The following is a 19,325-nucleotide window of genomic DNA, read 5'->3' as shown; positions in this document are numbered from 1 at the left end:
TTTTTAAGGACAGTTTTGAGGAAACTGAAGCCATTTCACTGCCCTCCGAGGAGAGCACCTCATCATCTCTGGTTTTGAGTCTGTTTAACCAGAGGAGCAGTCTGCCTTCTCTATCCTTAAGTGTTTTGGTAGAGAATGTTCTACATACCCTGCAGTCCTTTACTGTATGGTCAGGGTAGAGGCAGTAGAGGCAAGTCTCATGCTTGTCGTCGACGTGCAGTCTCTTCTTGCCACAAGAAGAGCAGGCTCTGAAGAGTCCTTTTTTCTGGTGTTCAGCCATAGTTGAAGTATAATCCAAGTTTTTTGAAGAAAAGGAGAGAGTTTGAAGAAACCTGAGGAGAGCTCAGGTGGGGACTCCCTAGCACAACGTGCGGTAGAAAATCTGAGAGACTGAGGCTCCTGGCAGGAAGGTCCTAGAGGGAGGTGGTAGCTGATTGGCTACCTTTGGAAATTTGGTCCTTTTTACAAAAGGACATAGATAGGCTACTAAGGCAAGGCCCTTAGGCCTATTTTTCTCTATGTATGTCTATAGGACATTACTTTTCTATTACCGGGGCTCCCATCTCGACGACGGGGAATGATTCAGGCATGTGAATCTATGAAAGACACCCATAATACTGGATAATTACTAGATTCCTCCGGGGAAAGCCGGGACTTGGGGGGACGGGAACATGGATGTCTCGGAACAAGGTTTCATGGGACGGGCTGAGTCTGAACCGTCGATACGATCTGTATTGGCAGCGCTCTGGGCTTTCCATTCCCAGGTGGAGTCCATTGTCCGGAAATTGATTGCAACTGCACACAGCATCGGCCAACTGGGACCGGACCCTACACCGTCTCAATATCCTGATCAGTCCATATCACCCACGGCAGTCCCCGTAGCAGCGATGGGCCCTGTGCCACGAGAGGTGTCGGAGCTTCATTCTAAAGTGATGGCCGATGATCGTGTACTCGACGTGCCTTGTGGATCGCCAAGCCCTTCAACATCGCCTTCCGAGCTGGTTCTCATTGTCGCTCCCCTACCAGACGCTCGTGCTCGGAACTTTCTGTGGAATGGTTCGGTGTCTTATCCCTCCTCGAAGTCTTCAATATCCTTACAGGGACAAAAACGCAGAGTGCTTATATCGATGAGGGTCACCGTTGTCACCAATGGAACTTCTAGGGACCTTATAACTTTGCCTCGACCCACACTGAACTTTCCTGAACCATTTTCACATTTTGACTATCCTGCGGACGAGACAGTCTGTTTGGAAGGGGCCTGTATGATTGACCAGAAGGGTCAAGGCTGAGACTGACTGTCGGGGTTTGGCACCATAGGTTTTTGGAACTGGGTTCAGTTGCCATTGTGTTGGCGGGAGGCAGGGTGGTGTTTACGGTTTCCCCTATTTCGTTTTTAGCTATGCTTGCCTATAGAGTTTTGTGTTTATTATGGGGATGTTTGGTTCTGGCTGGGGGAGGGGGGAGGGGTGGGGGGGCGGGGGCCCTTATGGAGATTCTCCTCCTCCACTTTTTTCCTACTTTTAGGGATTAGTTAGCTGGGGCGACAGGCACACTGCTAGTGGGGTTGGGCTGTAGCCATCTGCAGGGGTGCAGGGTGGGGGGATGGGGTCTTTTGTTTTTTAGGTCTCGCGCCTGCGATGCATATGGCAAAGCCATATGCATCGCGCAGGCGCGATACTATAGTTACCGGGTCTGCTTCCCAGGAGACTGTCACGCGCATGCTCAGGAAAGCGATCGGAGCCGGCCGCGAGCGCGCGTTTCCAATCTCCTGTCTCTCTGGCGAAGCAGCTGAGCCGCGATCTCATAACCCGAACTCATTTTAGGACTTGTTTAACATGTTGTAGCAGCCTTTCTCATCCTGTGTGTAATGCAGGTTTGAAGTAGTGTAAGTCGCTGTCCTCCGCTGCAGCGGCCAGGGCTCGGGTCTGTGGTTCTGTCACTCACAGACAGACAGACCTCTGCGGCGCATTCACTAATCGAGGTTTCATAACGCGCCTCGGTGCGTTTCCCAGATTACGCTGCCTGTCTTTATTTCGTCATTCACGCTGGGCTTCCAGGGCTTTTTGTTTTTACATGTAGTTACCGGAAGGTGAATAAATAAAATAAGTTACAAAACACTTAGTTTTCATCGCCACGCCTTTGACTCCGCCCCCCGTCTCCCCATTTGTGCACACAGCATCAGAGTTGCACTTCGACCAGGGGGGGGGGGGGGGGGGGGCATGGGTCTTGTGTAGAGTGCAGGAGCTCCTCTGCGCCGTTGTGTGGGGGTGAGAGGGGGAGGGTGGGCTCCGGACCCTCTGCCCCCCCCCCCCCACGCGCTGGCACCCAGATGCCACGTGGTTCCGTCGCCCCTCGTGTGTGCTGCCCTTGAGCAGTCAGGACAGGTGGCACCAGCTGTGGGCGCTGGCAGACCCCTGCCAGCAGCCCTGAAGACACCCCCAAGGCATGTGACCCCAAACACTCCAAGGGCTTTAACTAGCTCCGCCTTTCATCCTATCTAAATCTCTTGTGTGTGCTGAGAATTTCTAGGCTCTTTGTAAAGTGGAGGCGACCACCCCTCCCTGCTCAGCATAGCGTGCATTATTCACACACTCATCCACTCCGACCCCTTGCCCCTGGCCCCCACAGTAAAATGCATTTAGCTCCTTTTGGATGGAGTCTCTCTCTTCTACCTGTATAAATGTGTTAGGTCTGCTGAGAGCCAAGACTAAACACATCTGAGTAAATTTTGAGGATAAAACTTCAGGTTAACTGTGGACACCTTGCGTGATCAGAGAATTATAGAATTCCTCAGCAAGCATAAACACATGGCGATTCCCTGCGTATGGTCGGCTCAAGCGCTACTTACCCCGTTCAGATAACTACTTCTGGGAGTTTTCCTAAATTGCTGTAATATTGTATTTGTGGTAGCTGGCCTGGGCCTTGAATGCACCTCCAGCCAAACAATTCATGAAGTTCCAAGCGAGGCAACGTTTTAAGTAATCGTTGCAAACTTGACAGTAGCAAACTTTGCTTACTGTGCACTTTTGTTCATCAACCATTGCAAATCCTATAAGCTGCAAAGCATCACCTCATACGTGTAAATAGTGAGATGGTGCAAGTGTTTGGTTTTTGGGCGAAAAATCGTTCTGTGCTTCCCCTCACATCAGAGTGCTGCAGAGCTGCTGGTCCTCTCTCACATGTCCCTTCAGAGGAAACTATCGCACACTCACTCAGCTAACCATGTCAGTGTGCAGTTTCCCTTCCACATAACCCCTTCACCACCTTTCCTTATTTCTTATTCTCTCAGTCGTACCACTTCTGAACTGTATAGTGTTTAAAGACAACCATAAAGAAGAGGTATAACAGCATGTAGGTCTAAACCCATGTTGTCTCTCCAGTTCACAACACTGCCCTCTTGCCATGCTACAGAGTAACTGTCGTCTTGTAAACATATTGTGAATAGAGCACTCTTATAAATGATGTCCATACAAGCTTACCTCGGCCCGAAAAGGGTTGCTAGCTACCTGAGGGGAGGGGACGAGACCGAGACGCGCAGCATGGGACTCTTGCATAGAGCTGTGAAACGAGTCGTCTCGGGGCGTTTGGGTAAGTTCAGATTGTGTGTGTGTGGGGGGGGGGGGGGGGGGGGGGGTTCATGACTGGGCACGATTGAGAGCTCTGTGGTTGAATATGAGGTAATGCAAGGTTTCTTACTCTGCCTCTCAGTAAGCCATAAATGTGTTCAGATTACATTCCCATCCAATCCTTCGCCTCTCACTAATGCTCACATTGATGTTCACATATGTCCCAATTATAATTTTATGTGAAAGTGTGCGACGGAGGCACACAGCTATTGAAAGATTGACAATGCCAAAGGGACAGAAAAAGCATTTCACACAGGTCAGGAGAGGGTGGGCTCGTGCGCCAGACGGCATGACAAAGGGGAGATGATGCAAGGAAGTGAATGGAGAAGGGCAGGGAGGAAGGACAGTGATGAAGAGGATGAAGTGTGAGATATGCACCTATTTAGGTGATGGGTTTGTCAGAAAAAATAGGGTGTAAGTATCTTACCTAGAAAAATGACATGAAGAGAACGGGCATGAATGGAATAGGACACTTCGACTTCCATAGATATTAGCAATGTTTAATTCACAGTCTCCTATTTTCAGAACTGAACCATTTTCTACTCAAATTATTCACAATTAAATAATTGTTACTCATCTATCTGATGCTGCTAACGAGTATTGGAAACTATCTGACTAGGTTTAGGCCTATGTTGTGTCAAATGTCTAAATACCATGCCTTGAGAGGCACTTAAACACAGGTCAGGGGTCTCACTATGTGAATCACAGGGTTGTATGTCACATCTTTAAGCTTTAAACTTAATTTGAGCAGTTACACCTCTTGGAAAGAAGTTTTACCAATTGTACACGTCCCTCTTTTTGAAACACCTTTTCCTTCCCACTTTATGCACTGCTTCTGGGCTCCACTACCTCCTCCAATTCTTCCCCCCTGCCCCAACCACGCTAGTGTCCAGATGTGCCAGGGTGTGATGTGAGGGGACAGGCATGGCAGGTGGGAGGATGTGTATGAAATAACAATCCCAGGCATATAATAAAGCAACAACCAATAGATAGAACAAACAAACTAGTGCAGTTTCAAAAACATATACATTTTTAATTTGATAAAAAAAGGATTAAATGTAAAACAGTACATTGATCATTTTTGATAAAAAGATCTAGAATGATACATTTGTATTCATAAAATGTTTTTTTAGTTAAAAGAGAGGAGGTTAGGTGGCATCCGGTCGACGCGTTTCGGCATACACTATGCCTTCATCGGGACTTTAACCATCCAATTTTCGAAAGTTGTACCGTAGTACAAGGCCAGTGCTGTTCTCTAAAGATTTAGACTGCAGGACGGCTGTATTTTAAACTGTATCCACAAATGAGGGGCAGGAAACTTCAGTTAAATATTCTTTTATTTATGATAGTTGTCACTCAAGATTTCCTTCGCCTAAGTTTCTTTTTGGGATGTAGGCCTATCACACTATCCCTTTGAGGTTTAATTTGTATCCTTCTACTTAGGTCTTTTTAACTCCTTTTAAGTGAAATTGCAGGGCCTCCGGTACGTAGAAACAGGTCCAAAATATATTTAGGTAATGCTGAGACGTGGCGCAAATTCAATAGCGTGTGTCGGGTGCGCAGCTTGTTAAGGTACGAACATCCTGTGTTTTTGTGTGTTCTGTTTAAAAGCGGTATGGGCTCCTAATTTAAAGAAAGCCGCTAGATGCCACGTCGTGCGTTGTGCGTTGTTGCCGATTTGATTCAAAACCGAGACTACAGCCGAAGCATCATGGTGTTCCGCTGCAACGGGTTTAAAAGTGCACGTGGTTCCTTAGGGATTGCACAGGACGCCAACAATTTTGGATACACCGTCAGAGCGTCTGGTCTTTCTACAGGAACAACCTTTGTGAATCACAGGGTTGTATGTCACATCTTTAAGCTTTAAACTTAATTTGAGCAGTTACACCTCTTGGAAAGAAGTTTTACCAATTGTACACGTCCCTCTTTTTGAAACACCTTTTCCTTCCCACTTTATGCACTGCTTCTGGGCTCCACTACCTCCTCCAATTCTTCCCCCCTGCCCCAACCACGCTAGTGTCCAGATGTGCCAGGGTGTGATGTGAGGGGACAGGCATGGCAGGTGGGAGGATGTACTTCAGCACACCCGAGAGATGCTACTGTGGAATGTGCTCTGTCCTGGATGTATGCTTTAGAATCTGCACTCATCGACAAATATATGAGGGCATCGGGGTGCACCGCCTCATCCACTCTACACCCAGTGTGGGACCTCAGTGCCTGTTACTCTGCAGTTTATTTTGACTAGGGAATCACCCAGACCTCCACAGTTTGATTTTAGTCTAGCAGGTTCATTCAATTTGACTGTACCATCATTCCCTGGCACCTCACTTCTCCAAACAGAGAGACAACTAGTACCCGATTCGTCCATGACCACAGCCGCTACCTAAGCCCAGCCAAGGACGCAGATCTTAAGCCAGGGTCCTGTCCGTCATTTACCTTTCCCTGCAATAAAAATGTCATGCCCCCTCCACTCAGCTGGGTGTCGGCACTGCCAGGTGCAGGTGCTCCACTGCCTCTCCACCTGTCCTCTGCAGAGAACCAGCCTGCGGGATGCTGCAGTGGCCACGTCAGTTCAGTCTGACCTTTGATCCCAGAAGCCATCTATGGGGTTAGTGTTGAGGGAGGCAAGGGGCAGCGCAGAGCCACTTCCATTAACGTGTGTGCACTGTCATCTGGACTGTGATATTGCAGCCGTTTTCCGTGGTACCCATCTCATGCTGGTGTGTTTTTGGTAACACTTATTGCTATGTTTCCTTTACATTGAGCACGCTAAGACCGCACAAGGTGAAATAAGGTCACTCAAGTTAAACCCGCCACTCCTTTGGCTGTCTCCGCAGAGAGGCCAAAAATAGAATGGTATGGAGTTTTAATTCCGTTCATACACTAAAAGTTTTCATCAACAACAGAAAGTGGTGCCATGATTTGCTAGAACACAGGGTAGTAGGGGCATCAGGCCCCTGTACTCTATCCTTACATTCTTAACCAAAGGCATACCCTACTGTCTCCCATGGCCGTACAGATGAATCAGTTCATATGGTTCACTGTACTAAAACCTTGGTTACCGATACCGACAATGCTATGCACTTCCAGGATGTCTTTACAAAGATCGGTAAAGGGAGCTGATGGTCCAGCTTTTCTGCTTCTTATTATTGTTCTCAATGTTTTCACCCACCCAATATAGCTGATTGTAGGCCACATGGAGAGCTCCCATAAACCTGGAGCTCCCTTTGGTGGAAAGCTCGGCTACTATGAAAATGCTCTCGCATTTGCAAGAGTTTAGGGTATTGGCATTAGAAATGACAAAGCTTTTTACATATGTGTTGGTTTTCAAAACACATAAATAAAAGGCATTGTCATTTACAATGCCAATAGCTTAAACTCTCACAGATGCGAGACCTATTGCATTGCAAATGCTTGTTCTTATTTTTGTTTCTATGGCCTTTTTCTTTTCCTACCTTTTTCTCTTCTTATACGAGATGTGGGTGAATTATCCTGAGCTGTGCTGTTTTTCATTTCTGGGTGTCATGGGCTCCTTTTTAAATATCCTGATTTTGTGGGTGGACAGGCTCTGAGGGCCTCAGCCTTGCGGGGTGGTGGATTGTTATGTCATTGCTCCTGCCAAATTTTCGCTAGTGTTAATGTCTTAGTAATTGCTTAACTGAGATGTATTGCTTCAATCTTTCTGCCTGTTCCCCTCCGTACTGTGTTTTGTTGTATGATACCAGATATGTCCACTTCTCACTCTTGCTTTCTTCAATTAATAAAAAAATAAAAAAAATAATGACTACCCAATCGATTTATTAATTTGATTCAGGCTCTGTATATAAACCCGCAAGCTAAATTGATATACGCTACTGTGTATTCTGCTCCATTCCCGATACAACGTTTCGGGAAACTTTATTTTTGGGCAGCATTTACTGGGCGTTTACAAAGCTTGCTAATTGATAAACATTCATATCTTGGACTCTTTATGGCTCTTGGTATAGATACTAGAATGTTCTTATACAGGGTTAATGATCCCAATTATTACAAAAGAGTCCGATTTAAGACCATCAGGGACATGGTCCTCATTTGGGATCAAATCTTAAACTACTCAAAGCTTTCTTTTGAAGATCTCATTAACCATGAATACTTTAATTCATGGAGTAATCCATGTCTCCCGGATATATTTCATGACTCTATAGCACATGGTTGGGCAAGATGTGGGATAGAAAGATTGGGTCAGTTGTTCGATTATAGAGGTCTTTTAACCTTTTCGGACTCTGGAGCGACATTGTTTGGAAAACACGCTGATAAGGAGATGGCCCGCATGAAGGCGGAGGCCGAAACCCTGGCTGCTGTCGGGTTAGAGAAGCCGAAGGAGCAGAAGAAGACTTTCCGCCCCTTCCAGAGGCGTTATGGTGCCCAGGGCAGAAGGCAAGGTCGTCAAACTGGCCAGCAATAACATCAGCAGCAGTACCAGATGCGGCCTTTCCAGAAACGACAGAGGGGCAGAGGCGACCATCAGTCCTCCTCGACGCCCAAAGGCCCGGCCGGGTCTAGGCCCTGAGGTGCTACTTCCCGCCTCATCCGTTACCCGCTCCGGTGGGGTGAAGCATCCAACATTACTTGGCAGAGTGAAGAAAAATTACTCAGGACAAGTGGGTGCTGAATATTGTTTGCAATGGATACAGTCTTCGTTTCACCAGCCCGCATCCAGCAATTCCACCGGTTTGCTCGCAGTTACGACTGCCCGAGCTCCAGGCAGAGGCCGATACCCTGTTAAGAAAAAGGGCTATAGAAGACGTCCCTCTGTCTCAAAGGGGAAAGGGCCTTTACTCACGTTTCTTCCTAGTACAGAAGAAGGACAAGAACGAGTTCAGGCGCATTCTGGATTTGCGGCAAGCAAACAAATGGATTTGCAGGGAAATGTTTTGCATGCTGTCTTTGCACCAGATCAATCCTCAGCTACAAAGGGGAGACTGGCTTTGCGCGATAGATCTGCAAGATGCGTACTTCCATGTGCCCATTGCACAGAAACACCGGAAGTTCCTGCGCTTCCTCGTCGGCACCAATCACTATCAGTACACCGTACTACCGTCTGGACTGAAGTCTGCACACAGGACATTTTGTAAATGTATGGCTGTGGTGGCAGCGCACCTGCGAAAGAACAAGGTGTTTGTCAACCCGTACCTGGACGACTGGTTGATCAAAGCCTCCACCTTCCAGGAAGCGCAACTGCACTTCAACAAGACAGCTGTTCTGTTGAGCCAGCTGGGGTTGCACATAAACATGTCCAAGTCTGTCCCGATTCCTGTCCAGTGCCTGCAGTACTTGGGAGCTTCCATCAATACGCTGTCAGCAAGCGTGTCTCCTTCGGAGGAGAGACGCTTATCGATCCTTCGGAAGGCTCATGCTCTCATAGCTATTCCATCTACAACAGTGAGGACGGTGTCTTCTCTATTGGGGTCAATGGCCTCTTGCATCTTCCTCACTCCACATGCGCGCCTCCACATGAGACCGTTGGAGGAATGCTTGGAGGATCAGTGGGACCAGAGGAAAGGGTGCTGGGATGACAGGATCCAGTTGTCTCGTCATGCCCAACAGTCCCTGAGATGGTGGTGCTCAGCAGAGAATCCCCTCAGAGGGGTTCCTTTCCACAAGGACATCCCCACTCAAACTATTGTGACGGATGCGTCTCTCCAGGGCTGGGGAGCACATTCAGACCATCTACAGAGTCCACGTATCACATCAATTTCCTGGAACTCAGAGCTGTTCACTTGGCACTAAAGGCCTTTCATCCGTCCTTTCAGACCAACTCCTTGCTTGTGCAGACGGACAATACGACCACAATGTATTATCTCAACAAGCAGGGGGGCTCAAGATCGCGCACACTCACAGGAAGCGCAGGCGATCTGGAACGGACTGCTAGCCAGAGGACTGACGAGAACGGCGACTCATCTGCCAGGTGTGCAGAATGTTCAAGCGGACGCCCTTAGCAGGTTGATCCAAGAAAACCACGAATGGGTCATAATCGACGAGGTGCTCGACGACATCTTCGCCATCTGGGGAACTCCAGACGTAAATCCGTTCGCCACCGCCGAAAACAGAAAATGCCGCGACTTCTCTTCAAGGTATTACCAGCCGGCGACTCGGGGGAACGCGTTATGGATCAGCTGGTCCAACAGCTTTTTGTACGCTTTTCCACCAATTCCCCCGATTCCGGCGGTGCTCATCAAGCTGTCCCAGTCCAGAGCGCGGATGATCCTCATTGCTACGGAATGGCCCAGACAGTGGTGATTCACGGACCTGCTTCACCGGTCGCTCCTACCTCACCGGCGGCTGCCGTGTCGGCCGGACCTTATCACGAAGTTCGGGGGGCAGATGGTGCACCCCAACCTCTCATCGTTGAGTTTGGCAGCATGGCTCCTGAGATAGTGCAATATGGCCACTTGAATCTTCCTGAGGATTGCATGGACATATTGAAGGAGGCTAAGAGGCCTTCCACTAGGACTTCTTACGCTTACAAGTGGAAGAGATTCTGCATCTGGTGCACGTCTAAGAGCTATGATCCGACAACCTGCAAGGAAGATATCATCCTGCCATACCTTCTGCATTTAGCTCAGTCTGGACTTAATTTTTCTTCCATGCCATCCTGCTGAACCGTGTAGCGAAACTGGGAATAACAGGGCAAGCTTTTAAATGGCTTAAATCTTTCCTCACAGGCCGGACTCAGAGAGTGCAAATGGAAGATCAACTATCCTCTGCTAGTGGGGTGACTTGTGGCGTTCCTCAGGGCTCGGCACTGTCCCCACTTCTATTTAACATCTATTTACAACCTTTAGTGGAGGAACTAATGCACAGAAACTGTCAGATCTTTAACTAAGCAGATGATACACAACTGCTGGTTCATTTGGACAATACCAGTCAGGCACAGGACTCAGTGAAAAACCTTAGGTTTACGGTTGGCTGGATGGCAAACAACCTCCTGAAAGTTAACCCAGACAAAACTGAGGTACTTATCATATCAAATCAAGAAAGCCCCTGGTGTGAGCTCTTCTGGCCTCCCGAACTCGGGGAGGTACCAATCCCAGGAAGAGCAGTAAAGAGCCTAGGCCTAAAAATTGACGCAGATCTGTCAATGGCTCCCCAAGTCCATGCGGTTGTAGGCTTGTGTGTAGGTCTACTAAGGCAGCTGCGAAGACTTGTTCCCATTCTATCCACCTCGACTCTACACACTATTGTGTCTGCCACAATCATCTCGAGGTTGGATTATGGAAACGCTCTTTATCTGGGGCTCCCTCGAAAGCTCCTGAAGAAATTACAGGTGGTCCAGAATGATGCGGCCAGGCTGATTTCCTCATTACCACGGAGCACACGAGCGACACCACTTCTCCAGAGGCTGCACTGGCTGCCCATTGAGCACAGAGTGCAATTCAAATGCCTCTGTATAGCCCACAAAGCTATCTATGGAGAGGCTCCCAAATACATCAAAGATCGTCTGAGGAAGTATGTGCCTGGCAGAACTTTGCGCTCTTCTGAAACCTGCAAACTAACCCCTTTGAGATTCAATCTTAAATCGAAGGGAGGGAGAGCTCTGTCGGTCCTCCTCCCTCAAATCTGGAACGAGCTTCCAGCATCTCTGCAAGAGGAGGCAATGCTGCTACCCTTTAGAAAGGCGTTAAAAACGTACTTGTTTAAAAAGACGATACCCCCAGCGTAAATGGCCAACTGGATAGGGGGGCGTTACCGATAGCTATGTGTTGTGTTCCTTTCTTTTGGAAAAGCGCTTATAGACCAGTGATGATTTGCGCTATACAAAACTACAGTAACATAACATTAAGGTTCACCTCGCAGCATTGACTCCATACAGGAAATATCCTACGCAGACGTCCTTCTTCCAGATTCCTGTGATAAAGGATTTTTTGGAAGGATTGAAGAAGGTGTTCCCGCCTGTTCCACGTCCTTCACCATCATGGGAGCTGAACGTGGTTCTGTCCAGGTTGATGAAGGAACCTTTCGAGCCTATTCACAAGGCTTCACTGCAGCACCTGTCATGGAAGGCGGCGTTCCTTGTGGCCATTACATTGGCCCGCAGGTTGAGTGAAATTCAGGCATTGTGTTGCCGGGAACCTTACACTGTTTTTCATGCTTCTAAGGTTGTGATGCGTACTCACCCCAAGTTCCTTCCTAAGGTGATTTTTCCAGAATCCTTCCACTCCAGCGGAAAGGTCTCTCCATTCCCTGGATGTCAGAAGGGTGTTGAAATTCGACTTGGATAAGACCAAAGACATTCGTGGGTTAGACCAACTGTTTGTCAACTATGGGTCGGTCAGGACTGGTCTTGCTACCTCGAAGCAATCCATCTCTAGATGGATTGTGTCCTGTATCCAGTTATGTTACCAGAAGGCGAATAAGACCTTAGGAGGTAAGCCTAAGGCTCATTCCACCAGGGGCAAAGCGGCTACAACGGCTTTGCTACGTAATGTTCCCATTGCAGAGATCTGCAGGGCTGCCACGTGGAAGACGGTCCATACCTTTGCTAAGCATTACTGTCTGGACTCTGATGCCAGAGCAGATGCTCAGGTTGGGCAGGCTTCATTAAGAAATCTGTTTGCACAGTAGTGGTGTTGTCTTTTTCTCCACCGCCGGTTATTTTGTTGGGATGGGCTTGCCATTCTATTCACTAGATTCTGACTATACACAGAGATCCCCTACTACAGAAGGAGTAGTTTCTTACCTGTAACTCCAGTTCTGTAGTAGGGGTATCTCTGTTATAGTCATAAGCGCCCGTCCTTCTCCCCGGCGGAAAAATGGTACTGTAATGTATGCTACAGGCCTTTCTTTACACACCTTCAAAAAGAACTGAAAGTAAAAGGAGTTTGCTGTGCATCATGGGATACAGAGGGTCTCTGGAGTGTTCCTTAAAGGCACGGTATCCCTTTTCCAGACACATAATGGCAGCCCATGGGGGCTTGTCTGTCCATCCCTTCCTCTCTATCATTCCAAGGATTTTGTGAAGGGGAAATGTCTCTATGGGTGAAACTTAACAGACTGTGTTTAATGTGATATTGGTGGAATATCCTTTGCATTTCTAGTTGAGGTACTGAACAGTGTAGCCTTACAGGTATAGGCTGCATTATTGTCTTTAATTTTCTCTTAAGTGTCTATGCAGGACTGCAATGAGGACAATTTAAGAGATTATTTTTGATTGCTCCGGGGTCCACGCACATGGGCGGGACTATTCACTAGATTATGACTATAACAGAGATACCCCTACTACAGAACTGGAGTTACAGGTAAGAAACTACTCCAGGCACCGAGAGTAAAAACAAAAACAAAATAAAAACACCAAGAAGCACAAAGTATTGGGAACTAAACATATGAAGTACACTTTTCCCCCAAATGTGCAGTATTGTACTTTTGGCTCTTGAATCATCTCCTGTGCAAACATGAGGCCAACAGTAGATAACAGAAACTGAAGCCTGCATTTTTCTTTTTAAAGATAATAAAGGTGTGTGGATTTAAAAAGTACGCAGAGGAACATACCAATGATTTCTGCGGAGTCTTCATCAACATCGGAAAGTTCCATATCCTCTACGTTGCGATTATCTGCCGCTGGCTCACTGCAATAATCTATGTCGGGCTTGGTTAGATGAACCATGGAAGGTTCTTTATTATGAACAGAGGATGCAGAAGACTCAGCACTTTGTACTGTAGCAGGTTTAGAACTATTCACTGTAGTAGACTTGGAATGATTGTTTACACCTGGCATGGAAGTCTGAACTGTGCCAGACCTAGAATGGGCTGCAGCAGACTCAGTATGAACTGTAGAAGGTTCCACACGAACTGCAGCTGCTGGGGTGGATTGACCTATGGCAAGCTCTGCACAAACTGCTGGTGGCTGCACACAAACTGGGGGAGGTTTTGCATGAATTGCAGAAGGTTCAGTACGCACTGCGGCAGACTCTTTACCAACTGCAGTTGTTTTGGCAGGATTCGAAACTGTCGCAGCATGGACTGTTTCTGCTTCAGCACGGACTGTCGCAGGCTTGGGACTGACCCCAAAAGGTTCTGCACAATCTACAACAGGCTTGTCACGTTTTTCTGGCACAGACTCCTTGTGTTGATCAACTGCCGGCTTTGACGGAACAGACTTCTTAGGCTCCAACATAGGTGAAAGAGACTCTTCATCTAGTCCAGGAAAAGGAGAGTCTGAACCTGCTGGAGAAGGTGCATCCATTGTTGGTGAAGGCACCGGAGATTCTTCTGGATCTGGCAGGGTAGCTTTTAACTGATCAAGTTTCTTTTTCAGGTTGCTAACTCTGTTAGCAAATGTTGTATAAGCCTAGTGGAAAGAAAAAGCTTTTTCAGTTTCATATTGGTTGATAATGCTAAGATGATAATTCGGGAAAGAAATGTAGTGTTCATGCAAAACAATTATCATGCACCTTGTGCGACAACAGTAAATTGTTTAATTCCAATACAAATTAAATAAAACGGGAGGTTAATGAGGCGAGTGTCTTGAATGTACTTGAAGGAATCAATACTGTGCACTAAAGGCTCAAAGTTAATTATTCGAGTTAATCTGAACATTGAAATGCAGATCCTACTCACCAGACAGACAAAACTACGACCAGCGGTTCTCTTCACCTGCCCCCACATATTAAGACAAACATTTTGTAAAACCCTCCAAAGTGCTAATTGACTAAATTAGGAAGTAAACTTACATTAGCTACCACTTTCACCTCCTTATACTGAGCTTCGTAAAAAACTCCTGCATTCTCCAAGGCTTCAGTCACCTTAGGGCTCGCTTTCACCTGCTTGTCCAAAATGGACACAAACTCCTCCAGCTTCGTACTCGCTTCCTCAAAGTCCTTGGAAAATTTCTTCCCACCTGCTTTATCTAGAAAGCCAGCCAGAAAGAGACTCAGGTTATCACAAGAAAGTGTTTAAGTTTTAAAGAAAAAAAAAAATGTAATCAATGTACACCTGCATTGAACTGGTCTCTTCTTTGAAAAGACACCTTACTGACAATTCTGAATTAACACACCAGAGAGATCCTGTCTCTTCATCTTTTTACAATTTTAAATGAAAGCTGCCCTTAGGTTCATTTCTCTGTTAAACATTTTTTAAATTACCTTGCAGTGAAAATGAAAGTCAAATACAGATGGAAGGCCTGATTCATAAAGGGCCTCCGAACTTGCGGCAGAGCCCCTTTGTGACTCAAGTCCTGAATGACTGAGTATTTGCAGGCTAGAAGATTTGATTCTTTTGATATTAGATTTATTGTTTATTTGGGTTACAACCACATTATTGAAAAACAACTTTATAAAATCTAACATGCATATCTCTCAAAACATTTCATTTAAATGCTACAGTGCATGTTTTATTAGATTCATCTATCCAATTGGGTGAAACAAAACAAAAAACGTAAGGAAGAATCTATTTACCTGTACAGATCATGTCTACTACTATGGGTAGAAATACTTCTGCGGTTCTACTAGAGGAAGAAAGCTGTAGCTTGAATTGCTAAGAGCCCATTTCAATTGCATATTTATTTATTTATTTATTTTTGACATTTTTAGAGCGCGCTGTTACCCGAAGGTGTCCTGGCGCTAGGACAAAACAAGCTCTATGACTGAAATAATTACTTGTAGGAATAGTTTTGAAACTTGATTTTTATGGATTCACAGGAGGTGGATTATTCAGCCATCTGACGGCTGGATGAGGAAATCTCCCTTACTAGTCTACCCCAACCGCTCAACTTACCCCATGCATGGTCAACCATTTTGTGGTGTTTTCAATCCTTGTGACATCTGATGTATACCCCAGGACACCCATCTACCTGTCCACCATCCTTAGATTCTTTTTAGCCTCTTTGTTAATTTTCACAATTATTTGTGCTGTTTCTTTGTGCACATCTCAGCTCTCTGTTACAAATTGCCTTATTTCTGGTGAGGCTTGAAGGACACATAAATCCAGAAAATTCTTCAAGCTGCAAAACTACTCCTACAGGTAGGAACCAATTAATTTTGCAGCATGAGTAGTTTCTGGATTTCCAAACTGGGCATAGATTCTGTTGTAGTATTATGCCTCCTTTGGAGGCTGGGCTGTACGACATCTGCAAAAGGGTACTTTTTTACCTTTCAGGGAGTAACCCAATCTGTGTTGTGTTTGCATCATTGTTTGTGTGCTTTCTTGGCACTGTGTGCCAGAGTTCCCCTTTTACCAGCCAGCCGTCTGGGTAGGAATACACATGTATTCCCTGCCTCCCAAAGTATGCTTCTACTAATGCAAGGCATTTTGGAAACACCATGGGTGCAAATTGTATATCAATCAGAAGTATCCTGAAATGGTTATGTAACTTTTCCACTAAGAACCATGGTAATTTCTCGTGTCTAGTGTTTATCAGTACGTGTAGGTAGGAGCGAAATGAGTTTTGCAATATGGCTATTTTAAACTTTTATGTCTTGATGAATCTATTCATAAAAAGGGAGTGTAAAATAGACCCAAGTGACTTGTCGGATTTGGGCACAAGAAAGTAAAAAGTAGACTCCCTGTTAATTTTCATTCTTGGCACTTAATATTTTGCCTGCTTCTTTAGGTTACCTTCCACTTCTTCTTGTAGGCAAGTTGATTATTCCTTGTTGGAGGCGCTTACAATAGGTCTGACTTCAAATGGTTTTTTGTACAAGCTCAATGAAATAGCCAGGTTGCAGGATGTTGAGTATCAGTTTGTAGGATGTGATTAATGCCAATTCCCGAAAACAACCATGCATTCTACCCACTACCGTTGTAAGGAGTAGGAGGGATTGTTTTGACAAGTGACTTGTTTTTGGTTGCCAAACCATTAAGGGTCTGGCCTCTTCCTCTGGCGTTGCCCAGAAAGGTCTGCTGAGGTGCTGACATGGATTCTTAAATTGTGATTTAGAGCAGCATGCACTGGCCTGCGATGAAAATGAAGTGTTGGGCTGCAATCCTCTCCTTTCCAGGGTTCTCTTGATAGGAGTTGACCGAAAGTATTTTTCTCTTTTTTTCCAATTTGTTGTAGTGAATCATCCATTGGAGTACTGTGAAAGGCCTGTTAGTTATTGCTGCCTGCACCTCTAGCTTAAACATCCAACACCCATAGACCGTGCCTCTCATGCAGGGTGGCTCCAGAACACACATCTGCTGGCTGTGTCCGCTGCACTGAGCGATGATTTTAAGCAGGTATTTGCTATAATCTTCCTCTTTGCTCTATTTATACTGCTCAGGGAGGTGTTGCATTAGCTACTTGTTCCAACACTGCTGATGGCCACACCTTTTGAGCAGCATGTTAGAATTGGCTATGCACCTTGATGTGATAGCTGCTCTCTCTATTTTCTTGCCCATCATCTCCACCTTTTTGCTCTGCTTCACTAGTGGTAGTCCTATGGAAGTGAGCGTTGCCTTTGTTCCAGGCCGCTGTCCCGATATAGTGTCTGCAGCTGCACTGCCATTGAAGTAAATAGGGTCCTCGAAAAAGAAGCCATGTATTTTATCTTCTCTACACAGGGTGTTACTGCTTTGGGAAAAGAGGAGTCAAAGTAAGCTTCCTTTCCGAGAGAAACAATGCTCAGTAGCATAGGTCGGTACCGATTTCTACTCTCACGTCCCAGAAATCATAGGAGGAAACTGGACTATTCTTCAAGGTGACAAGCCTAATTGAGTGCGTCATAGACCGTGATATTATCTGGGGGCAAGATTCATGAGGGGAGTTCTTTATCTTCTCCTCCTCCAGGCGAGTCAATGTCTAGATCCTGCCACCCACCTCCGGATGATTCAAGGTCCCTGAAATAGCTGTGATCCAGTCGACCTTCCTCTTGGTATCCCTCCTCATAGAAGAGGTCTTCACCCACCTCTTTAGGTACTGGTGGTGTTCTGGGTTCTAGATTCACCTATTCCTCCTCTCCGTTCTTGTTCTTCTCGGACCTATATGGAATTCAAAAACGCCTTCCTTCTCGGCACATTCATTTGGTCTCGAGCGGCACAGCTTCTTTTCAACGTCAAGCACTGCTGCTTGGCGTGGAGTGTTGAATGTGCCTTTCCTTAAAGCATTGGGAACTCCTTCTCCCTGAGCTACTTTTCCCTTTCCCCATCTCAATCGCCTTATGGAGTCGAAGTATGCTCACAGCGTTTATCACAATGATGCCTTTCAAATTCAACCTTCGGTAGTCTATTGTGTTATCGTCTCCTTTCGATGACATAATATTTTAGCGTCAATGGGGTTGTGAAGTACTTACGAGTTCAAAGTTTTTTGCTCGGTCCCACTGGAGGTCAGTAGTCGTACGAGGAACTTTTTATTTTATCGTTCATCTTTTGTCCTTTTGGATGGATTCTCCTTCTCGCTTGCTTGTTTCTTTGAGGTTTGTCACTGGACAGCCCCAAGTCCTGGAGATGGATGCTTTTGTTGGGACTGTCATGGTGTGGTATGCCCACCTTTGCCTTTCTGCCACCTTCAGGGTCTTTGGATGAAACTCAAGACATGTCACACTCCTCAGAGCTGCAGTCTTTAATCAAAAAAATATATAAGCCCTGTAGAAGTTCTAGACAAACCTTAGGTGGAAATTTGGGCAGAACCTAAACTGAGTACGTTCCATCCTCGATGATGTGCATTCTCTAACCCAAATGGTAGCTGTACCAAGGAGGGGGTAGTGGACAAAAGAGTCTCAGTTGTTTGTTGTTTCCCTAGGCATCCGTTGTCGATCTTGTATTTTAAATTCAATGTCCTTCAATCTATACTAAGGCAGAAAAAAGGGTGTTGGAAGGAGTGGGTTATGAGGGAGGGTTCTGAGAGGGTCATCCAGATTCTAGTTGCCAGAATAACACTGAAAAGATTCAGGCTACAAAAATGTGTATTTCCTTCAAGCAACTTCTCTAGCCTCCATAACCTTAAGGGTTGAAGCAGTTGTACAGCAGTGTGAACATGTATTACAGTGAAAACCCAAAAACGCCATGCATGATTACCTATCCTTCAATCAGTCTTCAAATCGTGATATCCAAGTAAACCTCTCAAATAGGAAGATTAACTAATGTTAAATTGCTCTCAGCGGGTAGAGACTTGAAACAAAAATTGGAATAGGATGCTTTATATTTTGATCTATGAAATACTACTGTGTGGAAATGTGTGTTATGAGATGTGGTGGTGTGACCTCACTGTGTAATACATTACTAACGCCTTTAGGCTCATTCAGGTTTTGCTCGTTAACCGTAACTCAACCCCGGGTAGCAGTGAGTCTACGCAGTCAAGCTTACCAGAGGAACAAGTGTAAAGGACCAAAACAACTGAAGAAAGACACTCCAGAAAGCAAAACCAATTTATAAAAATCGAATATATTTTTTATTAATTTAAGGACACCCAAAGGAAATAGACCTCCACCAGAGGGTTCCGGGGATTCAGATTTTAAACGAAACAAATCAAGACTTTTCACTTAATCACAAACAAGTACTGGCAAATCCACAAGTTACTACTTGTGTAACAACAGACATTAGTTAGTGATAGATTCTTTACCTTAGAATGTAGCCAGGTGTCAAACTGGATCCTGAAAGTTTTTCTTCAGCAGTACCCATGCGCATCAGTAGGTGGCGGCGTGCGGCTCCGTGTCCGTCGCTGGCGTCATAAATGTCGAGATGACGTCACGGAGACTATGTAGGCCCCCCATGTGCATTGATGTTAGTTCTGTACACGACTTTCCA

The 19,325-nt window shown here is 45.9% G+C and overlaps 1 protein-coding gene across 2 annotated transcripts in view; it reads right to left on the bottom strand.

Annotated features, from left to right (window-relative positions):
- The window catches only part of RPRD2 (regulation of nuclear pre-mRNA domain containing 2), a 469,322-nt gene that overhangs the window by 231,040 nt on the left and 218,957 nt on the right, over positions 1 to 19,325 (bottom strand). For both annotated transcript variants that reach the window (XM_078669938.1, XM_078669937.1), the window contains exons 7-8: positions 14,336 to 14,511; positions 13,155 to 13,953 (exon numbers count right to left, since the gene is read on the bottom strand). In XM_078669938.1, coding sequence (XP_078526064.1) covers positions 13,155 to 13,953; positions 14,336 to 14,511 — 975 coding nt within the window. The remainder of the gene's footprint in view (positions 1 to 13,154; positions 13,954 to 14,335; positions 14,512 to 19,325) is intronic.

This window comes from Lissotriton helveticus, chromosome 12 (assembly GCF_964261635.1).
Source record: "Lissotriton helveticus chromosome 12, aLisHel1.1, whole genome shotgun sequence".
In the NCBI taxonomy this organism is placed as follows: Eukaryota; Metazoa; Chordata; class Amphibia; order Caudata; family Salamandridae; genus Lissotriton; species Lissotriton helveticus.
This window is presented reverse-complemented; position numbering and strand designations above follow the sequence as displayed.